At 37.5% G+C, this 17,305-nt stretch overlaps 1 protein-coding gene across 3 annotated transcripts; it reads left to right on the forward strand.

Annotated features, from left to right (window-relative positions):
• Positions 1-206: 206 nt before the first annotated feature.
• Positions 207-16,692, forward strand: LOC149012867 (auxin response factor 12-like). 3 transcript variants are annotated; one of them, XM_089160274.1, is made up of 15 exons: positions 207-1,015; positions 1,138-1,250; positions 1,351-1,449; positions 1,539-1,595; positions 1,697-1,852; positions 1,952-2,036; positions 4,048-4,138; positions 4,240-4,404; positions 4,489-4,611; positions 11,236-11,311; positions 12,653-12,800; positions 13,600-14,600; positions 14,679-14,869; positions 15,219-15,406; positions 16,238-16,692. In XM_089160274.1, the coding sequence occupies exons 1-14, from the start codon at positions 970-972 to the stop codon at positions 15,376-15,378; spliced, it is 2,511 nt and encodes an 836-aa protein (XP_089016400.1). In that variant the 5' UTR covers positions 207-969; the 3' UTR covers positions 15,379-15,406; positions 16,238-16,692. The 3 variants fall into 3 exon arrangements, with proteins under 3 accessions (XP_089016400.1, XP_089016401.1, XP_089016402.1); XM_089160275.1 differs by having other exon boundaries at positions 1,700-1,852; XM_089160276.1 differs by lacking the exons at positions 207-1,015; positions 1,138-1,250; positions 1,351-1,449; positions 1,539-1,595 and having other exon boundaries at positions 1,707-1,852; positions 4,053-4,138.
• The last annotated feature ends 613 nt before the right edge of the window (positions 16,693-17,305 follow it).

Genomic DNA, 17,305 nt, shown 5'->3' on the forward strand with positions numbered 1-17,305 from the left:
CTTTCCTTCTCATTCCGTACTCTGACAATGACCACTAATATATGCACCCGCACATGCCCCTGGTCATATCAGTCAGGGTATCAGTAAAATCAACGGTTCATATTCTCAATGTACGAAAATTACGAACGGTCAAGATTAATCTTTACCTGAACTAACTACGTCCCGTCCCTTTCTTTCCTTCACTTCTCTCTACCCTCTCACCTCCAACTTTCTCTCACTACCTTCTGTGTTTCTTCTGTTTGAGATAGCGATAGGCTTTTAAAGGGAAATAAAGCTCAAAGCTTTTCTTTCTCTCTCTCTCTCTCTTTCTCTAAAATCTTGCAGAGGTGAAAAAGCTGTTTCATGGCGACTCGGGAGACGAGCTTTTGCCAAGTCCTTGTTGATGTCCCTCTGTCTCGCTTTTTTCCTTCCCTTACTTTGTAGTTTCGGAGTTGGTGAAGAAACGCGCGATCTTCTCTAAGTTTGTGAATGAGTTTGATATTTGTTTCGATTATGCTTGGTTTTCCGGTGTTCCAAGTTTGGTTGTAGCCTTGTGGATGACGGGATTCTAGATTGACTAGTGAAGTCAGCTTCAAGAGTTCTGAGGTTTTTGGATTTAGTTTCAAGGCTTGCGTGGGATCTTAAGCTGTGGTGGTTCAGGAGATGGAGAGAGAGAGAGAAAGAGTGATAGTGATTTGATTGTGTATTTTATGGAGCAAGTCATGAAATTTAGCTAGACTCTACTGGAAATATCTAGTTTATCTTGTCTCGGTGATGATAGATTTCTGTCTGGATTGTGTAATGCAGAAGTTTGGTAGAAGAAAATGATGAATTTTGGCTAGGATTGAGGGTTCTGAGACTGAACTAGTTGTAGAAGAATTTTCTGATTTTAGGATTGAACAGGAATGTCACAGTGGAGTAGGTTTGGAAGGATGTTTAAGCTCTTCATTTCTTCTATTCAGCTCTGTTGAATCTAGATTTTCTCCGAAAATGAAGCTTTCGACTGCGGGGATGGGTCAGCCGAGTCAAGAAGGCGGTATGCTTCTTGTGCAAAAATTTTCTTCTTGTCTTTAATCGAAGACTGAATAGTTCTCAGTTAACCTCATTTTTCGAATTGGAACTTATAATATCTTCTAATTTTGCTTTGTTTTTGGAAAGGGGAGAAACGATGTTTGAATTCGGAGCTTTGGCATGCTTGTGCTGGCCCTCTTGTGTCCCTACCAGCGGTCGGCAGCCGTGTTGTCTACTTTCCTCAGGGGCACAGTGAACAGGTACACGTAAAAGATCGGTTTTTCGTTCCCTTTTTTTTTTTTGTTTGTTTTTTTTGTGCGTTCAATTGAGAAATTTCTTTTGACTTCTTTCTGCACTCAGGTTGCAGTTTCAACGAACAAAGAAGTTGATGTGCATATACCGAATTATCCGAATTTGCCTCCACAATTAATTTGTCAACTTCATGATGTTATCATGCATGTAAGTTCTGTGTTTGGTTCTACTGTTGGTTCGTCGGTGGTTAACGTTGGATATGAGTTTGATCAACGCTTGTTGTGGTGGAATTTCAGGCGGACGTGGAGACAGATGAAGTTTACGCTCAAATGACATTACAACCTTTGTCTCCGGTAATCACGAGTTGGGGTTTTAATTATTGGGATTCAATGTTTCACCTTGCGATTGATATGGTGTTTTATTCTAAATTGAAAATTCTTAAATTTCCGCTCAGCAGGAGCGGAAGGATGTTTATCTACCTGCGGACCTGGGAATCCCAAGCAAGCAGCCAACAAATTATTTCTGCAAGACTCTAACTGCAAGTGATACCAGTACTCATGGCGGATTCTCAGTTCCTCGGCGTGCTGCTGAGAAAGTGTTTCCCCCACTGGTGGGCTTTTAGCATGCGAGCTCAGTTATGTTGATTATAATAGTTGATCCTTAGCTATGTTATATATTTCTCACTATTAGTTTCAAAAAATCTTTTCAGGACTTCTCTCAGCAGCCACCCGCCCAGGAACTTATTGCTAGAGATCTTCATGATATTGAGTGGAAATTTAGACATATTTTTCGAGGTAAGTTTTAGAGTATTTATCAGTCCTCTAATAGGTGTGCCCATGAACCTCCTTTCCTTTCTGTCAGTTGGTGAGAATACTTCTCTTAAACTAAGCCCGCCAAATTGTTTTACACTTTATTCTTCTGGCATGTTTTAAGAATATAGGGATAAAACATTATGTCATTTTGTCAATTAAGAGTGGACCAAAAATAGTGACCCATAGAGATTACAGCTGCCTACATTCCGTGGGATAAACATATGACTTTAATACCCCCTACTCTATTTTCTTCTGTGGTACTTACTGATGTCTTCTTCTCTGTAATTCTATTTCCTATAAGATTATTAGAAGAAGGGCGAAAAGAAGAAATTTCCTACCCCATTAACAATTGCAGTGAGGATGTCTAGACATGTCGGAACCAAATTTGAGATGATCATCCAACCTACCCCAAAATTCTTGCATCTCTATCCTACCAGGGTTTTTATATTCTAGTATAAAAAGCTTGTGCTCAAATAAATTGTTGCTAATGTAATGGTTGTGCATTGATTCTCCACTCAGTTTAATGCTTTTGAGTTGAATTTGTTTGCTCTTCATGGTGCTGAATTGCCAAAATGTTAGTCAAGTCTAAATTGCCACTTAGATATTTCCTTAGGAGTAATTGGCTAATTGCAGCTAACTATTGCCTCTCCAATTAATGGGATACCACGAGTTATTGTAAACCATACACTAGACTATGCAAATTATCGTAGCCACTATTCATGATTTCAATTCTCAAAGCAGTGTCTAGTTTGGGGGGCTGCCTTGGGAAGGTCATGTTTCTTTGATATCCCATTGCTGATGTTTTTCCTACTGTTTTATGCTGTGGATTTGGCAAAGAAGTGTGAGGGCATGCAACTGAATGACGGGACCAAATTTTGGTTTCAACTCTGCACTGTAATCTAAATTTCAAGCAGCTGCTGAGTTTTTAAGACTAATAGACAACAAACATTTGTATTATGTTCAAGAAGGTAGCAGAACTGTGATAGTTATGGAGCCTCTACTTTGAAGTCTCTATGTTGATGTTGAGAGGGCAGTCTTTTTGCGAGGTGTTGGTTAAAGAGTCCTTTACAAAAAATAACTCTTCTTTTTTAGGACAGTGATTATGTCTTATTAATTAACCATGTGATTTCCAGATGCCATTATTGGCTGTCTTGTCAATGCTGAATTAACCTTCCATATTATTATCGTTTCATTGTATGTTTGGACACATGTGGCCAGTTTAGTTAGCTCTGGATTGGCTGATGCTGTGAATTTTTGTATCTACCGAACTTGTAAGGTTCATTAAAAAAAGTGCAATACTTGTAAGGTTCATTAAAAAAAGTGCAATACTTGTAAGGTTCGTAAATTCGGCGTTTAATATTAGTATTGATCACTTGAAGTATTTGGCTAGGGGAGGAAAAAAAATCATTTTCTTCTCTTGGAAACTTCTCCAACTATTAATGTGATGGGAGTAGACCAAAATTTCCTGTTGAAGTACTTGTTGCAATCAGTTTGTGAGCTTGTAATCTTAGAAAATAATTTGACACCCTAGAGAGCAGATTTGATTGATTATTTGAGAATTAAAAAACATTAGAAAGATGTCTTTTAGCATTCCCTTATCTCACAATATTAAAGTATTTCTTTCTGTCTTGCTCAAGTTATATTTCCAGATTTAACTTCTGAGTACCTCACCTGTCGGTGCCATCTTTTAGGACTTTCTGAGTTTGATTCTTCTTTTCAATGAATGTGTTTCTTCCTGCATCATTGCCTGTGTATTTCACCATCTGGTTGGTTATTACTGTCTGTATACTGTAGTTCACTCATAAAGCATTGTAGATAGGATTATTTATGCATTTTAGCTGAAAGTTCACTTATTTGTGGTCTGCTAGTAGGGTACTTCGGAGAGGATTTTAATATTTGAAGCATATAATGTAAAAATTATAGTTTCTGACTTTACATATGTACGTCATCTAACTCATATATACATCATCTAACTCACCTGCTCATCATGCAGGACAGCCCAAAAGGCATCTTCTTACCACAGGGTGGAGTGTCTTTGTCAGCGCCAAGAGACTTGTTGCTGGAGATTCTGTTCTTTTCATCTGGTACTGTCCAATACCATTTTTTTATGTGAATTTTTAATCCTCCAGGCAATGCTAATGGATATTCCGTTGGTCATTATTTTCTTCTCCTGACCTCAATTAAGGAATGAAAAGAATCAGCTGTTATTGGGGATACGCCGGGCCAATCGTTCACAAACTGTAATGCCTTCATCTGTTTTATCAAGTGATAGCATGCATATAGGTCTGCTTGCTGCTGCAGCACATGCTTATGCCACTAATAGCCGTTTCACAGTTTTTTATAATCCAAGGTAGCTAATGATTTCCATATTTCTTTTGCTCAGTGTTTCTGCTGTTGCTTTGTTCCCTTACTGATTCATCGTTTTTCTTTTCAGGGCAAGTCCATCAGAGTTTGTTATACCCCTCTCCAAGTATGCGAAAGCGGTGTTTCATACTCGTGTTTCTGTGGGGATGCGTTTCCGGATGCTTTTTGAGACTGAAGAATCTAGTGTTCGCCGGTATTAGCCTTATTAGATCTTTGGACTTCATGGTTGATAGCTAATATTGCTTTTAGATTTTTTGCATATGTGGATATTTGGTAGTCACACCTGAAAGTATGAGTTTAGTGGGTAATAATAATAATTTTTCTTGTTACTATTATTATTGTATTTTTAATGAATAAAAAAATATTAAGAATAAAGCAGAGAACAAAAGTCAAAAAGACTTTCCAACTGTTGGACCCCAAGCAAGGGAAACAAAAGAGTCAACTACTTGATGCAACATCATGACTAGTATAGGAATAAACCATATATAAAGGTTGATAGAGCAAAACTAGTGGAGCGAGAAAAACAGCTAACACAGAATGATACAAAGACAGAAGTGAAGAAAAAGCAAGAAAGAAAAGAGGTGCTCCACAAAGTCGAGTTCTAAGTGTTGCAACCTTTTGAGATAGACAGATTTCTTTCGAGAAAGAATTCAATCAAAAACTTGTTGTGAAAAAGTACAACGCAAGTGTACGCTGTCGTAACAAGTAATATAATGATAAAAGATCGATCCCTCGAAGACTATAGATTAAGTACCAAATTAATTATACCAATTTTATTTGAACAAATAATAAGGAAGATAATTATTCTAGACTATAATGCAAATTGAAATTGAAATTGAGATTATTAATTGCTAAAGACCTAGGGGTCAGATCTCACCATAACTAAGCATTCCCACCCTTTTCTCCCTCTTTATAATTTGAGAAATATTTTCCTGATTGATAGTCGAGATTCCCTTTCATATCTATTAGTCTCTCTCGAGTACTAATAGAAATTCCCTCAATTGCTAACCCACTATATTTCTATGTGGGTTACAACAAGTGAGAAATCATTAAATTCTGTGGATTCCCATGTAACAACTACACAAACCATGTAAGTATATCTCTATCCTACATGTAATTCATGGCTTTTACTCTAATGAACTAAACACATAAATCCCCTCTCAGTTCATTATGATTAACAAATCAGTTGATTAGTGGCCAATTAATCAAAAGCATGAAGAATAGAAGTAAAAACTCAATCAAGGGAAACAATATTCAAAATTATATTGATGAAGTCAAGAGTGGGAATTCAAAGATAGGCTACATCTGATCCCTAGAAAAACTAAATTAGTTCATACTAGAAACTAAAAACATTACAGAGGAGTTCAAGAACATTGAAAGAAGATCAAGAAAAACTTATTCCCAAGATTCAGATCTCCAAAGCCAACCAATGTCTCCTGGTTCGATCTCTCCGCTCTTCCAAAGCTCCAAAAACGTCCTCCCCCAGTTCCTTGGCTTTGCTATCCTTTTATAGATTAATTAAACAAAGAGTTTGAATCAAACTCAGAGTTCTTATCTGACTTAACCAAGGAGTGTTTTGATGTATAAATCGGACTAACTTAGAGATCTCCAATGCGTAATCCCACCGTTGGATTTGAAGACCAAGACGTCGTGAAGCTCTCCTCCAAAAATCAGCTCGATCGGACACCATATGACCATCCGATGAAGATCTTGATCAAAACTGGACAGAGACACTCAAAATCGGGATTCTTCTATCCTTCTTATTTGAATTGGATTCTTCTTCCTCTTTTCCCTTCTTTGATCAAATCCTAAATAGGAAATAAAACATAGAAGCATGCAAGGACTCATTCTCTTTATGTTTTTGACTTGAGGTAGGACTCTTGCAATAATACCCAGATTTGATTGATAATTTCCTACATGTAAAAGTAATAAATCTTTATTAGAATTTGTTAGGAAATATATAAAATCACCAAAATTATAGAAATTAAAGGAAATGGTGCAACATATTCATTTTCATATCATATTAGGGTAAATTGATATAAAACAATTGTAAATACATGGAAATATAATAAATTAATCATATAAAATAATATGTATGAAATCAACTTATCAAATTCAGTGGTAGTGACTAGCAAGAGATAAGATCAAAGCAAAGCACACAGTAAAGGAAGGTCAAAGAATACTGGATCTAAACCTGAAAATTTTATACCAAGGAACTCTTTCAGATCTAGTTCCAATCAGATGCCGGGTGGAGTTAGAGGTGAATTTCTTAGAAGAATTTGGACTCCGTTGGATCAAGGCCACTGCCCATAGATCTCCTAAAAGAGTTAAAGAGAATGTTTTAGACTTTAAATAGGTTTTTGGAACATCTAGGGCACTAGATACCATCATTGATACATCATCCGTTCAGTTTAAATATTGTCACCATATATCAAATTTGAGCACAACACTAGGATTCCAGCTGTCAAGCCACAAATATGTATCATAGCTATTGTTGATGCTCAAATTCTGACTTGGTGTCTATATTTAAGGATTTTGCCTAAACTCAAGTTGCATCTGAAAGGCAAGTGACAGTTGAGATGGAGATAGACTTAAGGTATCAGGAATATACCCTTTGTCCAGACGACCTCCCTCCTAGACATAATTTTTAGATATGATGTATGATGCATAATGTTCGCAGCTCAGAAGCCTCATATAGATAAACTGTTGTAGCAGAAATGAGGATGTTGATATGGATGAGTAGCAAAACTAGAAGGACAAAATAAGGAATGATAATACTGGGCTGGTTTAGGAGTAGATCTGACACTTGATAAACTACAAGACAGTTAGTTGAGGTGGCATGGCAATGTTCAAAGAAGGCCATTAAATGCTCCCATACAGAGAGCGATTTAATCCATATTGAAGGAACTGAAAAGGCTATTGACATACATTAATAGCCTTAGGAGAAGTGGTGAGAAGGGCTTAGGCTTCATATATAGATAACCTCAAATAGAGCTGATTGGAGGGCAAAGATATCCTTGCATCCAACTCCATTGAGTTGGATAAGGCTGAGTTGTTTATTTGTTTTTACAGTTTCCAGGTAAGTTTAATGTTTCCTACAATGTTAGATTCCTCACTCTACAAAGGCCAAAACCACCCTCATTCTTTGAACTGATTGGATGGGAGAAATTAGACTTCTGAAGGAGTCCCAAGGAAAAAAGACATAATGGGTTCAGTTTTGGAAATAATGTAAGTTTGGAAGGCCTAAAAACACCAGTATAACAAATATAATTCTGCATAGCTCATCTAATGAGTAAAAGATGACCAGCATAGTAGATAATCTTGTCCATAATTGTCCTCTCTTCTGAACTATCAAACATAGTGGAACAATATTAAGCATAGAGCTTTGATAAATCAAAGGAAGTCCTAAATAAATGACAAGGAGATAACTTTCTGGAATACTCAGAATGTCTGCTAGCTGAGCTTCAAATCTTCAAAAACTTCAGCAAGAAAACCGAGGATTTAAGAATTTTTATAAGATTAAAGTTGGGAGTTGATATATGTTAAAGGCATCCTGAACTGCCTTGTTTAAAATTCTGAGTAATCACCGTAGACTCGAAATAACCCTGGAGAGAACCATTAACAAGGATCGGGAAATGAGCATTAGAGACTTTACAATGGATCCAGTTAATGAAGTTCGGAGAATAGTTCAAAACTCTGCAAAACCTCATAAAGCTAAAAGTTCTCAACCATCTCAAGACAATGACATGCAAGGCAAGAAGTGCATATTTTTGGATAATTGAACTAAACTTTCCAATATTTTGAGTACCTCAGCAAAATTTTGACCGCCTTAGTAGGTGTTTACATACTCGTATGGTATTGTTGTTGCACTTGGGAGTTGAGACTTGGAAAGATAGGTTAGTTAGGTGTCTATGATTTGTATTATTTAATATGGTTGGGTTTGGTGTATATGTAGTATGAATGAGGAACACTTCACCATATCTTGTGGTTTGTGGTAGAAAATTTTAGTCTTTAACTATTTCTTCAGTAATTAATTATCTGTTTTAACATATTTATTGCATAATTATGTGTTATAGCACTCAAAACAAGATATTGAACAGGGAACTTCAGCATGTCATTTGCTACTAACAAAGGATCCAAAATCAAATCACCAAAATAGGTGCTTTTCTTTTATGATTTGAATATGAATATAAGTATACTAAAGCCCAAAACAACTTCCTTTTAAGTTTTTGAGCCAACTAAATCTATTTCTCTACTGAAACGGGAAAATGTGCACAAGCTCAGCCAGTGAAAAACTTGACCTGATTGAGATTGCTGTTTGAGACTAGCTTCTGAACCTTGGTTAGAAGAGAATTTCATGTTTGGAAAGGTGTTAAGGAATATAACCTAACGAAGTAGCGAAGAATCAAAAGCTTTAAGGATATCAAAATTTATACGACCAACAGTTTCATGACAAAGAAGGCTATTATCAGTAATATCCCAACCAGGAATAAAAGCTGGTTGATTATGAGTGAGGAATCTATCGATGACTAACTTAAATCTATTGGTATTTGTTGGGTATCAGCATGTAAAGTAAGGTTGGCAAGAGAAATAGGACAAAAATGTGATACAGAATCTGCCTCTTCAACCTTCGAAATTAGACAAATGAAATGCTAATTAATGGACTTAATTTTAGTCAGTTAGGGGAAATAAACACCCTGCAGACTGCAGATTGTTTTCATTGTTACTATCTTTTTTGGGTTGTAACTTTTCTGAATTGGCTGCCTCTGGCCAGCTTGAATGGGGCCAAGTTTTGTGGTAAGTACTCTTAAAGTCCAAGGTGCATGCTTAGTTAAAATATCCTCTAAAACAGTGTGCCAAGTGGTAGAGTAGAGGTTTGAAAGTTCCAGACTGTAAGAGCGTACAGTAGTGGTTGGATTTAAAATACAGTCCATGTATGGTACATATTTATTCCATATGATGCAACAGGGATGGAAGAATTCTTTAAAATGAGTTTTCCCAACAATTGAATTTTTCAGGCTTTGCTGTTTGAATAATGAAGTAAAGCTTTGATGTATGAAATAACATTGCACAGTTTTGAGGCAGATTATTCTGTATATGCGAACTCAACCATGCAATTGTGCTGTGGTGGTTAAGCCATTTGTTGCTTGATATTATGGCCCAGATTAAGTTGTACATACTGATGAAATCCCAATTGAAGTATGGAAGAGCTTAGGAACCCATGGACTAGTTTGGTTGACTAAGTTGTTTAATAAGATTATGAGCACAGGGAAAATGCCAGATGAATGGAGGAGAAGCGTCGTGGTTCCAATTTACAAAAATAAAGGAGATATTCAAAGTTGCAATAACTATAGTGGCATTAAATTGATGAACCATACGATGAAATTATGGGAGAGAATAATTGAAACCCGTTTGAGACACCTAACTACAGTTACGGAAAATCAATTTGGGTTTATGCCTGGAAGATCTACAACGGAGGCTATTTACCTAATTAGGAGACTTATGGAAAGGTATAGAGATTGTAGGAAAGACCTTCATATGATATTTATTGACCTAGAAAAAGCTTATGATAGAGTCCCTAGAGCGTTAATTTGGCAAATACTAGAGAAAAGAAGTGTTTCAAGTAAATATGTAGATATAGTTAAGGATATGTATGATGGTTTGGTGACTAGTGTTAGAACAGTGGGGTGACAAAGTAATGAATTCCCGATAACAGTTGGGCTATATCAGGGTCAACTTTAAACCCATATCTATTTGCATTGGAAATGGATGAATTAACCAAAGACATTCAAGATGAGGTCCCCTGGTGTATGCTTTTTGCGGATGATATTGTGTTGATTGATGAGACCCAAGTGGGGATTAATACCAAATTAGAATCATGGAGAGTAGCTTTGGAATCAAAAGGCTTTAAACTTAGTAGATCGAAGACAGAATATCTAGTTTGTAACTTTAGTCATGATCGGGCAAATGATGAGGTGGTGATACTTGATGATAAAGAGATTCCTCAAGTGATTGTTTTAGGTACCAAGGTTCAATCATAAGTAAAAGAGGTGATTTAGACGATGAGGCTTCCCAAAGAATTAAAATATGGTGGATGAAGTGGAGAAGTGCGTCCGGGGTCTTATGTGATATGCGTGTTCCATGAAAGCTTAAAGGAAAACTTTATAGGAGTTGTTCGACTAGCTATGATGTACGGTGCAGAGTGTTGGGCTATTAAAAAGAATTATATGGATAAACTTAGTGTAGCAGAAATGAGGATGCTTAGATGGATGAGTGGCAAAACTAGGATGGATAAGATAAGAAATGATCATATTAGAATTGGTCTAGGAGTTGTTCCCATATGTGATAAGCTTCGAGAAAGTCGTTTGAGGTGGCACAACCACGTTCAACGGAAACCCATAAATGCTTCTGTTCGGAGAAGTGATATAATCCATATTGAAGGAACTAGAAGAGCTAGGGGTAGACCTAAGATAACCTTAGGAGAATTGGTGAGAAAGGATATGTATAGCTTAGGCCTTGTTTCTAGCATGGCCTCGAACAGAACTGATTGGAGGGCAATAATCCATGTAGCCGACCCCATTTAGTTGGGACAAGGCTTATTGTTGTTGTTGTTGTTGTTGTAAGTTGTACATACTCATCCTAAATAAGTAATCTATTTTTTCGGGCAAGGTGATCACCTTCCAACTCTTTGATCTTGATTGGATTATTTGAAGTGGAAAGTGCAATTGCTGGTGACTCATGGATCTCTGCTTTGATTGTGAAAACATTGGTTAATGAAGTACACTTATTTTTTCTCATACAACCTTGTGTAATTTAGGTACATGGGCACGATAACTGGGATAGGTGATCTAGATCCTGTTCGTTGGCCACACTCTCATTGGCGATCAGTCAAGGTAAATATGCATGTGCATTATATTGTTTCAAAATAGCATAAAGTTTTGTATGCTACTGTTCAACTGTTGTCATTAATACTTAGGTTCTGTCTATGTACTGGGCAGTGTGGTCTATGATGCCAAAGTGGATGTTCAACTGTTGTCATTAATACTTAGCTTCTGTCTATGTACTGGGCAGTGTGGTCTATAATGCCAAAGTGGATTTCTGTTAGGGAGAAAAATAGATGCACGTATGTAAATGGTGTCTTTTATGCTGAATGTAATTTAGTGATTACGCTGAACCCACCCACAGAAACAACTTCATCCCTGAGTGAGTGACATATGTGAGGTTTACTGACAAGTGACTGGGCTGTGATGTCACTGTTTCTCTGAGGTTTGCATTTTCAATAATTTTCTGGTATACTTGATCCCTAAATATAATATTTCCCCTCTTTTGCTGGAAATTTGAAATCATCCTTGATGGAAATATCACTTGGATTCCTTAGAGCATAAATCAATAGGTTACCCTATAGTGTTAAGGTTAAAGATCCTCTCCATGCCTTTAGGGGGTAAAGTTATTCTATGTATTATTGTCTTTTGAAGCTATAAACATGTTTGTATCCCAAATCCCATTGCTCTGAAGTTTAAATGACCATGAGCATTAATCTTTTGACCACTCATTTGTTTTCAATTGAATTTGCTCTTTGGGTTGATACAAAGTGTGGACTATCAAGGGTGGGTTGTTCAGCGGGTCGATTGCTGAAGGATTTAGCACAGCCCATCTGAAATATAGGGCTAACTATTTTGTCCCCCATGTATTTGTACAACTGGTCTGGTATTGGTATCAGCATAGTCCTTTGCCATTCTGATCCTGATACTCAAATCTTTGCAGCTGCTGGTCTGACAGTCTCTGAAAATTTTCGGTAAATAGAAAAATAGTACTTATGAGATTTGAGGGTCACTTTGGAAACATTTGTAGTAGAGGTAGATATTGGCTGTTGCAGATCAGGCAAATGCAAAATAGTATTTTGAGCTGTGAGATCTCCCAAATGACAATTATTTGACTTGCTCACTAGTAGCTCATAATCATATTACTTTTTATTATTTTGTTCACTTAGTCTATTCCACCCCATTGCAATGGATAAATCATGGTTGCCTCTCTGTGAGTCCTTAATGAGCTTGGATTGTGTCAAGTTGGACACCATCCAAATTATTAGTCATGCCGTGAGACGCTAGCTAGTGTTGTGGTATCTTACAGGGATCTGTTTGAGCTGGGAATTTTATTTTCATATATAGAATTTGTACTTCCGATAAAATTTAATAGTAGTGCTCATAATTAACGTCTGACTTTTAAATGGATAGGTTGGTTGGGATGAATCAACTGCTGGTGAGAGACAGCCAAGAGTTTCCTTGTGGGAAATTGAGCCTTTAACTACATTTCCAATGTATCCATCGTTGTTCCCACTAAGGCTTAAACAATCTTGGCATCCTGGAATATCTTCTTTGCATGGTAAGTACTTTCTTTTGGGATGAATAAGTACTCTTCTATAACCTTTTTGTATTTACTTTTTGGTATCTTTCTCTAAATAGCCATTACCTAGTTCTGGCCTTCATACGTGGGCTCCTAGAAGGATGAGTTTGGAGTTGGTCCTAACTTTTGCCATTTTAGCAAAGTCGCAGATCTTAAGACTCAACCCCAGGCATTTATCCTTGCAGCACAAAAGTTTTAACATTTCTCTGAGCAGTGTGCTCTTTTTGTTGATGAGGAGAAATTTCTGAGCTACCAGTGCCTTGGATTATTTTTGTGCAATAATGTGAGATTCTAGTGTAAAGTTTGAATCTTGTACTTCAAACACCCCCCCCCCACCCAAAAAAAAAAAAAAAAAAAAAAAAGAAAAGAAAAAAAGAGAGGAAAAAAAATTAGTTGAAATCATAGTTGTCCCAGTTTCTGGGTTAGTTTTGTGCAATTATTTGAGGCTTGAGCATGAAGTTTGAATCTTTAATAACTTACTCAACCCCCCTCCATAATAATAATAATAATAATAATAATAATAACAATTCAAGTACCAAGGTTCAGGAACTTGGTCAACCAATTTGGAACCAGACTCTTCTTTACCAACGACAAGAAATGGTTTCTGCTGATCACCATATATGATTAGATTGAGCTGTAAATGGTTTATCAGCATGACTAGAGCTGTCTCATTGGCCACCAAAGTTAGTGCAATTGTTAAGTCGTCACCAATAATGTTGTTATTCAGTGCAAATATCAGGCAATTGCTATAGTTGTTTTTGTTACTGTTCCATTTTAGATGGTAAGGATGATGCGGCAAATGCCCTCATGTGGCTGAGAGGGGATAATGGAGAGCGAAGTCTTCAATCTTTGAATTTCCAGGGATTTGGTGTGGGCTCCTGGATGCAGCGGAGGCTTGATCTACCGCTGCTGGGAAATGAACATGATCAACAATACCAGGCCCTTGCAGCATCAGCCTTGCAGGAAATAAGAAGTGGTGATCCTCTGAAACAGCAACACTATATGCAATTTCAACAGCCTTTGCCTTTCCAGTATCAGCAACAGTCGTGTGGATCTAATCAGCTGTTGCAGCAGCAGCTGATACAACAATCACTTTCACAGCAGATTGTGCATGCACAAGCCCAAAATTTAGCTGAGAACCAGCCTCGAGAACTTCTGCAGCCACTGAGAGATCCGCAGAAGCAGCAGTCACCACAACCGCAGCAACAAACATATCACGAAGCTTTTCAGATGGCAAATGATCGTCTCCATCAGCAGCAAACTTCATCTGCTCCTTTATGCCAGAAAACAGATTTTACAGATTCAAACATTACCTTTTCTGCTGCAATAAACCCTACGTCTATGCAGGGTGTGTTAGGTTCACTTTGTTCTGAAGGGACTGGCAATCTCCTGAATTTCTCAAGAATTGGTCAGTCCATGCTGAGTGACCAGCAACAACAGCAGCCCTGGATGCCAAAATTTGCCTTTCCACAAGCCAATGCTTTTGGTAATTCTGTATGTGTTCCACAATTTACTGGAAAAGATGGCTCTGTGGAGGCTCACAGCTGTAGTACAGATCCCCAGACCCATACACTTTTTGGTGTTAATATTGATTCATCAGAGCTTCTGCTTCCCACTTCAGTGCCAAATGTAGCTACCTCTTCGATTGATGCTGATGTGTCCTCAATTCCTTTTGGAGCTTCTGGCGTTCATAGTCCTTTGTATGGTTGCATGGATGATTCTTCTGATTTGCTGCATACTGTGGGGCAAATTGACCCACAAGCCAAAACGTTTGTGAAGGTGAGCAGGAGCGCTGTTCTCATTTCAGGTTCAGTTATAATGTGATTAGTTTGATGATGCTGTTTGATATTTATGCAGGTCTACAAATCAGGATCAGTTGGGAGGTCACTGGACATCACCCGCTTCAACAGCTACCATGAGCTGAGAGAGGCGCTTGGTCAGATGTTTGGTATTGAGGGGCTACTGGATGACCCTTTAAGATCAGGCTGGCAGCTTGTATTCGTCGACAGGGAGAATGATATCCTTCTCCTTGGAGATGATCCTTGGGAGTAAGTACCACCTGTTTAAGAGTTGTCAGAAGACTAACTTGAAATATATGTGGCCCCATCCAAGTATTTGGGCTGCCTTGACCAATAGATGGGATGAGAGGGGCAGGTTGGTCCTTTATATGAGTGGAGAGAGAGAGAGAGAGAGACAGGCATAGGGTGGGCACATTGATGGTGTTTGAAATGGCTTCAATATTGAAGCATTTTAATGTGTTACAGATCTCTTGTTGGCTACAGAATAGTAATTTGTTCTTGGATGTTTTGGTAAATGGTGATAGGTCTAGATGTATAATTTGTCCTGGGAAATCTTACTTTGTCTTTAGACTGATGGAATGGATGGCTATTTGTGCAGGGCGTTTGTAAATAACGTTTGGTATATCAAGATTCTTTCACCTGAGGATGTCAAGAAACTAGGAAATCATGGGGCTGAGGCCCTAAGCTCGAATAGTGGTCAAAGGCTAAGCAATGGTAGTGGTGATGGTCAAAACCTAGCATCTGGGCTTTCCTGGTAGCTCTGTGGCTGCTGAAAATGACACGAGGGTATGACCTAACACATTCTTTAGCTGTCTAGGTGATGATCTTTTTTGTTTTTTGCTTTAAATCTTAAAAGCATTTGGCTAATAATACTCTTCTCATGGGACTTGCATGATTATCCATATCCATTGTATCAAGCTAATACTATAGCCACTTGGCCAGAGCACTTGGTGATCTCCAGTAAAACATAAAGTCTGTACTAAATAAATCTTGAGTATAGCCACAGATGGAACTGACTTGCTTATCTTTAGACCTTATTCAGGGGTGTCCTTAATTGTTTTCGTGTCAGATAACTGAGAGGATTTAGGAATGATTGGGGTCAGCTACCCCACCCCTCCAAATGCTTCACTGTTTTCCTTGGTAGGGACACGTTCACCAAAAATGTGTCAGGGTTATAATTAAATTGAGTTTACATTCATTTAACTTTCCATGTATGTCTACATTAACGAGTGTCTTATATGATTGCAACAATCCAAGATACTTAGAAAATCGAGGCTCGAAAGTGTTATAGCTGAGCACCATCCATAACAAAGGAGACTCCATTTTATGAAAGTGGTATCTGCTGAATTGTTTATTTGTTTTGGTCTCTCAATTCAGTAATCTGGTTGCTATTTCAGACTTAATGAAATCCCTTGGGGTGCTATCATGTTGGGTTAGACTTGCATTAATTCATACAGGAAAGAAGGTTGAATTTCCTGATGCCCTTGATCTGAGGGTAGAGTACCTCCGGTTCTTTGATCATACATAGCTTGCTTTTGAATTTAAGGCAAACCCTTTTGGTGGCTTTATTTTACAAATTAACTGCATTTGAATTGAAGTTGTTTTCACTTGGTGCAGATTTTCCAGGAGCAGTCAGCGTTGCTGCGTTGGAGCACTAATATAGTTGTATAAGGTGAAGTTAGAGATGATGAACTCTTTGAACACGTGTTGTGAATCTTGTGATTCTGATGTGGCATAAATATGCACAACACATGCATGGTTAGCATATACCTGCGGTGCCTTTAATTTCTCTGCCAATATGTTTGTATTGCATTAGTTTCATCAGCCTTAAAACTCTGAACCACTAAAGTAGTAGCTGAATTTCGCCTAGTCTTACCTCTTTATCTTTCCATTATGATCTCCGAATCATGGTTCCATGGTATCTGATCTGGTACCGATTATGCCGTAACCACATACCGTATCAGCCGATACGTTGTTGCTTGTTTTGACCTAGGTATTGAAAAGCATAGATACAGTGAATGCGCTTCTAGATATAGTGGTGGTAGGTTCTTATTGTTGAGGCATTAAGTCCAAAGAGTCCACGCCTTTTTTCCCCAACCCACCACACCCCACCCTGGTCCTTGGGCTTGGGTAAAGTTTTTAAACTTGCTTGTTAATAATTTAGTTGAATATTTTTTAGGTGCAATAGAGAAAGGCTTCGAAACCTATCAATTGTTGTGTAACATTACACGAGTTGAGATCTCTAGCATCAAAGTATGAGATTGAGTTATCTTCACACCCCTCCACTAAATATTTAGAGGGAGATCTACCTTTTGAGTATTGATAAAGTAATCATAGATGCTCATCACATGATATCCTTGATCATTTTGGTTTAAAAATAAAATATAAATCACAATGGCCTTCTAGATTTGTATTCTTGTTTTTGTGTTTATTCAGTTAAATATGGTATTTTTGCACATCTAAACATGCTTCCATATAAATTCATATTCATGGCAATTCAATTTTACGTTGGAGCAAATTGTATTGGTACCCAAAATGGAAATTATAAAGCACTGACAAAAATACAGTCTAAGTTCTAGTTTAGTTTGAAAAAACACAAGAGTACAATTTCCTTAGAATGGTTAGTTTTACAATTGTAAAGATCACAAGATCTTTATGTATGATGGAGAGAAAAGACTTCAACTA

This window comes from Hakea prostrata, chromosome 6 (assembly GCF_041222555.1).
Source record: "Hakea prostrata isolate BN-2017 chromosome 6, UWA_Hpros_2, whole genome shotgun sequence".
NCBI lineage: Eukaryota > Viridiplantae > Streptophyta > Magnoliopsida > Proteales > Proteaceae > Hakea > Hakea prostrata.

Coding starts and splice junctions, on each gene's coding strand:
- LOC149012867 (XM_089160274.1), top strand. CDS start 970: ATGAAGCTTTCGACTGCGGGGATGGGTCAGCCGAGTCAAGAAGGCG. Junction 11,312..12,652: donor CTCATTGGCGATCAGTCAAG/GTAAATATGCAT, acceptor TTAAATGGATAG/GTTGGTTGGGATGAATCAAC. Junction 12,801..13,599: donor TGGAATATCTTCTTTGCATG/GTAAGTACTTTC, acceptor GTTCCATTTTAG/ATGGTAAGGATGATGCGGCA.